This window comes from Austrofundulus limnaeus, unplaced genomic scaffold, assembly GCF_001266775.1.
Source record: "Austrofundulus limnaeus strain Quisiro unplaced genomic scaffold, Austrofundulus_limnaeus-1.0 Scaffold628, whole genome shotgun sequence".
Taxonomy (NCBI): Eukaryota; Metazoa; Chordata; class Actinopteri; order Cyprinodontiformes; family Rivulidae; genus Austrofundulus; species Austrofundulus limnaeus.
Window position 1 is genome coordinate 83,342 of NW_013953030.1, and position 7,035 is coordinate 90,376.

At 38.7% G+C, this 7,035-nt stretch overlaps 2 protein-coding genes across 2 annotated transcripts in view; both read left to right on the top strand.

Annotated features, from left to right (window-relative positions):
• The window catches only part of txlna (taxilin alpha), a gene marked incomplete at its 5' end in the record, with an annotated part of 20,477 nt that extends 18,112 nt beyond the window's left edge, over window positions 1-2,365 (top strand). Inside the window, 2 exon segments of the mRNA XM_014027271.1 lie at window positions 548-643; window positions 720-2,365. Coding sequence (XP_013882725.1) covers window positions 548-643; window positions 720-1,037 — 414 coding nt within the window.
• Window positions 2,366-2,860: 495 nt separating this feature from the next.
• The window catches only part of eif3i (eukaryotic translation initiation factor 3, subunit I), an 8,149-nt gene continuing 3,974 nt past the window's right edge, over window positions 2,861-7,035 (top strand). The window contains exons 1-6 of the mRNA XM_014027274.1: window positions 2,861-2,979; window positions 3,266-3,358; window positions 4,944-5,031; window positions 5,151-5,216; window positions 5,864-6,013; window positions 6,471-6,598. Coding sequence (XP_013882728.1) covers window positions 2,977-2,979; window positions 3,266-3,358; window positions 4,944-5,031; window positions 5,151-5,216; window positions 5,864-6,013; window positions 6,471-6,598 — 528 coding nt within the window. The 5' untranslated portion in view covers window positions 2,861-2,976. The remainder of the gene's footprint in view (window positions 2,980-3,265; window positions 3,359-4,943; window positions 5,032-5,150; window positions 5,217-5,863; window positions 6,014-6,470; window positions 6,599-7,035) is intronic.

The window sequence follows — 7,035 nt, forward strand, 5'->3', positions numbered from 1 at the left end:
TGTATTTGATAAAATTTTGAACTTTTAAAATATTGCATGGTAGAACCAGAGGCTGCACTTCATTTTAGTGACAAACTTTGTCCTTTTTGATGGGTTACCTTCATTTTATGCTTCTACTTTTCACTTCAAATACGTTTCCATTCTCGGCAGGTTTCTAAGGTTCTTCTTGTACAAATTAAAAAAGTTTTTAAACAACTGAGTGGCGCACTACTGCTACTAGTGATGAGAAAGTGTATTGCACCTTATTCAAAATCAATCCCGCGGCCCTTTGTGGCCCAAAGTTAAAAACTGTTGTTCTTTTGAGGCCCTCAAGGTGGCGCTTGCGGTCCATATATGTTAAGAATCTCGTGAAACATACGAACTCTTTAAACTAGCATTTATGAATACAAACAGGACACAGTCAAAGTGAGTATAGCACAGAGGTGTGACACTAGTCATTCCATATAAAATTTAATTATCAACCTGAACTGTCTAAGAGTCTCTGTGTGAGAGCATCCGTAATTCTGTTGATTTTACCTGCTCAAACACGAGCCTCGTTTCCTCACAGATGACTAAAAAGATCAAGAAGCTGGAGAAGGAGACGGCCATGTATCGCTTGAGGTGGGAGAGCAGCAACAAAGCTCTGCTGGAGATGGCTGAGGAGGTAATTCAGCATATTTAAATGTCTAATTCAGTGTTTCGCTTGCGTTGTGATCGTTTCACCTCTGGTTTTTCCACAGAAAGCCGTGCGGGATCGGGACTTCGAGGCGCTGCAGGGTAAAGTGCAGCGGCTGGAGAAACTGCGGCGGGCGCTGAGGGTGGATCGGAACGTGCTGAAGAAGAAGGTCCAGGAGCTCGGCGGGCAACCCGGCGGCACGACCCCCACCTCCGACCCGGGGACCGACTCGCCGTCTCCGCCTCCTACAGACTCAGTGCTGGAGCCCGGCACCTGCCCCGCGCCGGACAGCACCTCCTGCTCAGACCCGTGCCACTGCGAGCCACAGACAGACACACGGCAGGGGGAGGCCCACTCTCAGCCACTTCCTGTGCCAGAATGAACACACCCACTTCTCCTCCTGAGTCCGAACCACCAGCCTGCAAACCGCTACTCCTCTGCTCCTGATGAGCACTGATCAAACCCATCACTTTATGTTCTGATCAACAGAAGGGTTAACTCGTGTCCTCCCAGCAGATTCTGTAGAAACACGGCTTTTACTTTATGCTTCGAATCAACAGGAAAACTGAGTTTATAACATTTTTTTCCTTCAATAAATTAGATTTCTGTCACTTATTTTCCTGTTTATTATAAAGTACACTGTCTTGTTGCATCAGGCTTTACTGAGCTGCAGGGAATGACACAAGTTCAATTGGTTTATAGCAAGAATTTTTTTATCATCTTTAATAATTTGGTCTCATTTGCAGTGTTGGACAGGGTTCTACTCTCTAAACTCTGCTTTTATCATGTTTCAGGTTAACTCGTAACAGTAATTCCATTTTCTTTAGCCTTAACGTGTTATATGTGATTAAAACTGTAATTATCGAGGCAGTCTTCATTCTGTGTCTGCTGCTGTTTCGCCTCTTTGTTTGGATCAAAGCTAATTTCTGTAACATCTCTTTATTTTAAACACCTTTATTCATATTGTTGATATTGGAGAAATAAAAGCATTTTGTTAAAGTGAGTTTACTCCTGTCACAACTCATCACTCCCAGTTCAGATGACCAGTTGTTTTTTTTTTATGTTTAGAATTTGTAATAAGGACCACTCTGTTCCATTCATCGTTTTTTGGTTGTGCTTGTAGAATTTGTGGTTTATTCGTTCACATTTGTTTCCTTGTTTTGGTAAACTCGTCAGGTTTTCTTAAGAGAATGTAGAAGTAACTCTATGCAATGCTTGTAATGCTTGATTTAAACCTCTTTACAGGAGTTTAATCTGAAACATAGATTTATACCAAAAGCCCACAGATAATGTGTGTGTGGTTTTATTTTGTTGCAGTCTCGTCTGACGAGTACTTAGCTGAATGTATCATCATCACTGTTCTGCATAAATGTCAAGGAAAATTTAAACATATCTCGTAGCAGAGGGTCTTTTTCTCTGCGGAGGCTAAAACTTGGACCATTTTCTTGTTTGGTAAATTGAATATTTTGTGTGGTGCTGCTGAGTGGAGTTGGAAAACAAGCAAAAAAAAGAACTTTGTTTATTTTCTTGTGTACTAATTCAACATGTAGCATCAGTGAAGTGGCTTTTTGAATTTCTTCTGTTGTACCCAAGTTTTAAGATCCATAAGAAGGAACCAAAGATGTTTCCCACTTTTTTTTCTTTTGCAGTACTGTTTTCTGGCCTTGTATATTTTGTCTCTTGCTAAATAAACTAACAGTTTATGTTTGATCTGTTGGCTGTTTAAGCTTGTAGGTTTATGTACAAGTTGGAAAGTTGTGTAAAGCAAAAACAATACGATGATTTGCAAATTCTTTTCAATCTATATCCAATTAAATACACTACAAAGATATTTGAGGTTCAAACGGATAAACTTTATTGTTATTTTGCAAATATTCTCACATTTTGATTTTGATGCATGCAACACTTTCCAAAAATGCTGATCCAGCATCATATTTACTACTTCGTTGCATCACCTTTCCTGTAAATGATTTATGCTGGGATTTTTAGGCAGTAGCTGCAGTGCACTATTTTACATATTTACTAATATTAGAAGTGTTCAACTTTAATATCTATATACTTTGACAGAGTTATTGTATGCTAATTAAATGTCAAACCTGGAGTGATTTATGTGTTCTGCTCCTTTACAGAGCTGTTATGATCGGCGTCACCAGCAGGGGGCGCGCCGACCTTTTTTTTTTTTTTTTTTTTTTTTCGTTTGACATAAGGAACGTCACTTTCCTTTTCCGCCGCCGGACACACACGAGTGGTCTTCTTTTCTATTTTTATGTGAAACGAAGTAAATATATTGGATTATCTGGCAACACGTAGCGGCCAACAACATGGTAGGTGTACTTTTTAGGAATCGTTTTATATCTGTCATGTTTTTAAAACTCCTTTTCAAATTAAATTGCATGTGTTCGCTTTAGTGCTTGCGCTTTAGCTAACGTTAGCTTAGCTTATAAATGAACAGAACTGAAATGTTGAGGCTGGACGTATTTAGGTTAAAAATATATATTTTACTGATTAATGTGACTTGGTGGTTTGTGTCTAGTTGAATCAGTCGTATGTAATATTTGCTTCACTTAAAATAAAAACAGTCTGAAATGTAAAACTTGTTTTTGTTCCCAGAAACCCATCTTGCTTCAGGGCCACGAGAGGTCCATCACTCAGATAAAGTACAACAGAGAAGGAGACCTGCTGTTCTCTGTAGCAAAAGACACAGTAAGTTATTGCTTTAAGTTATTGCTTTCTGTTCAACATGAAGCATTGTTTGGGTAGAAGTCGAAAACATCCATAAAGTGTTCTTTAAAAAAATCGAGACTGACATCAAGATTGTATTTATTAATTTTTGTGAAATTCATTGTGGCGATTTTAGCCTAATTTAATCACTTCCTTATTTCTCGAGATAATATTTTGACATTTTCATGACAAATTAGAATTGACATGTCCTTTACATTGACTACCTCTATCTATAACATTTGATAATTGTTTAAAAAAATCAGCCCATAAACTGTATGTTTAGAAATATCATGCCATAAAAATAGAGAATAGTTAGGATGTGGATACATTTTGTAGCCGACACCAGTATGAAATCTGGCAAAGAACAAGAAAAAGATCATTAAAATTATTTAAAATAACACCAAAATCATGTGATTATATCAAGTACAAAGGACGTTATGGATGTTTTTGCTCATGATTTCTGCGGTAATTCATCACTGGACCATTAGGACCTTTGTGAACATTTCACCTTATTTTTGGTTTCCTTTTTTGCTCATAACTTCCTGAATGTTAAAGATGTCACCATGAAATTTGCAGATATGATTCATTGCTTTTTCATTCATTCATTCATTCATTCATTCATTCATTCATTCATTCATTCATTCATTCATTTATTTATTTATTTATTGGAAGCATCTTCTATCCTAAATACTTTACGAAATCCAATGTAAAAGTAGCAGAAAAGGGATAAAATAATGTAAATGCCTCATCTCACCAACTCCAAACCAACTTCATGCATCTTGGAAATCCATGAAATGTATACTATTAGAACCATATTGACATTTGTTTTGTAAACAAAACCCCTCAACCAATGACAGCATGCAAATTGTGTCAAGTGATGACGACGTGTGTCAACTCAACGCTAATTCATTTTCACCACTGGCAATTCTGTAGATGTTTCAGATCATAATGAAATTTCGAACAACGGCAGGTAAAATAATGTTCTTCATGTAAGCTTATCTATTAAAGGGGTCACAGGAAATAAAATTAGGTGGTATATCTGTGTTGATATTGACATCAGCAGGGTTTTCTCATAATTTCTTTGAAATAACGAAGCAGGAGTAATAAATAAACGAGCTCACCCTCAGTGCAGCGTTGTGCAGTCTGCGGAGAAAACGCCAACCGCTGATGATAATATGTCAGCATCCCTACTGTTCGACTAATCTGGACCCAAAAATAAACTGTTTTGCATTTGCCATAACAGTGCATCAGTTGAGCCCGGCCTTGTTCAGGCTCTCAAAAACTGTTGTCACCATCAGATTGTCATGAAAATAAGTCAATACTTGAATAAAAAAATTCTATTTTACGACTACCTATTTTTGATTGAGTGCTTTCAGTCTGAACGTGCTGCTTGCTTGTTGAGCTAAATTTTCATAACTCGTGAATTGCATGAAGAAACTGAACCCAACCCATTCAATAAGAAACATAACTGTAGGTAGCAAACATACATTGGGTGTGACGTGGGGATAATCTCTTACCTACTTGTTTGGATGTTTCCACCTTCTAACTGCTCCCTGTTCTCCCACAGATCGCCAACGTGTGGTACTCTGTGAACGGAGAGAGGCTCGGCACCTACAATGGACACACAGGAGCTGTGTGGTGCGTCGACTGCGACTGTATCCTTCCATCAGGAGACCACCGGGCCACTCAGGCTGTGTTTGATCCTGTGAAACTGTTGATCTGACTTTGTGGAAATGTTCGGACCAGGTTGGTTTCTTAACTTGCTCTGTCTCAGGGGACACCAAGAACGTCTTAACAGGATCGGCAGACAACAGCTGTCGACTGTGGGACTGTGAGACCGGTAAGAAAAACCACACTGGGTGTAAACCAAACTTTCCCCCACAAAACTGTACTTTGTAACGCTTACATCATGTCAGGTTTATTTTAAAGGAGTTCACCCATGTTGAAGTGAGCTTTTATGTAAAAGTGAAAAAAAATTATTCTAAAGTAATAAACATCTTACCTGTTCTAGAGGGACAATGACCATAGCTGTAATTGTCTCAGCAGTTCATGCAGAAGTAATTTTATGTCAATTTGATATCACCTGAGTTTTGCATGACAAAGTTATTTATATAGAATTCTGCATGTGTTTAGAAGTTTAAATATAGCAGTGAGATGTGTATTGATGAGCACTTCCTGTTTAGATTTTTCTATTTTTAAAAAATTCCAGTCTTTAAAACTTAATAGCAGTTCATATTACATAGTTATTTTAGCAAAGATTTAAATTTCTGCCAGATGTGATTCCTGAAGTGTTAAATCCTGCTGCTGTTTATGCTTGAAAATAACCATCCATTCATTGTCTTTACTTGCTTTTCTGTGTGAGAGGCGGGGTGCACCCCGGACACATCACCAGTCCATCGTAGGGCTGAAAATATCTGCCTGAGATAAAACTAGCAGCACGTTACATTTGCAGACCGGTCTGCTCAAGCCTTCAGTGCATCTCTGCAGGTAAACAGCTGGCTCTGCTCAACACCAACTCAGCTGTCAGGACGTGTGGCTTCGACTTCAGCGGCAACATCATCATGTTCTCCACAGACAAGCAGATGGGTTACCAGTGCTTCCTGAACTACTTCGACCTGAGGGATCCACAGCAGATAGGTACGCATGTACACACACACACACACACACACACACACACACNCACACACACACACACACACACACACAGCAGTGTTTGGTCCTGAAATATATATATTTTAAAACTGATTGTTTAGTTACTCTGATATGGTAAAACAAAAGACTGTAAATCAGCTAAATTCTAGTTTTAGAAAAGTCAAAACATGGTTTGAACTCTGCTGTTTAGAAAAAAAATTGCCCAATTTTTATTAATTATTTTATGTTTAATGAAATTTATTTGTACTTTTTTATGCTCAATTTTTACTTATTTTAGACAGATTTTTTTGTGTTTTTGTGCATCAAAGGCTGCATGAAGCAGCTTTGCATGGTTTTGTTTTTCAAAAGCAACTTTATATCGTATTATTAGAATTTATTTATAATCTTTTTACGTTTTTGTTTATTTATTGTACTTTGTGTTATTCTGTTGGTGTGTCTGCAGAGGACAACCAGCCCTACCTGTCCATACCCTGCAGTGACCACAAGATAACCAGTGCTGTGTGGGGACCCCTGGGAGAGTTTGTCATCGCCGGGCACGAGAACGGAGAGATCAACCAGTTCAGCGCAAAGGTTTGTTACTAAATACTAGGGCTGGGTATCATGGCCAATTCTCTAAATAGATTCAGTTTCGATTTATAAAGTTTTGAATTGAATTTTAACACAATTCAGCCTGAGTTGCTTTGTCTGAAACTCCAGAAGACTCCGATGGAGGCTTCAACAATCACCTGGATCAAAGACTATCTGACAAACAGACCACAGTTTGTGAGACTGAAGGACTGTGTGTCTAACCTGGTGGTCAGCAGCACAGGAGCACCACAGGGAACTGTACTCTKACCATTCCTGTTCACGCTGTACACTTCAGACTTCTGGCACAAGTCAGACTGCTGTCATCTACAGAAATACTRHGKTMYCTCTGCAGTTGTTGGGTGTATCAGAGATGGACAGGAAGCTGAGTACAGAGAGCTGGTGGACCGCTTTGTGACATGGTGTGGGAACAATCATCTCAT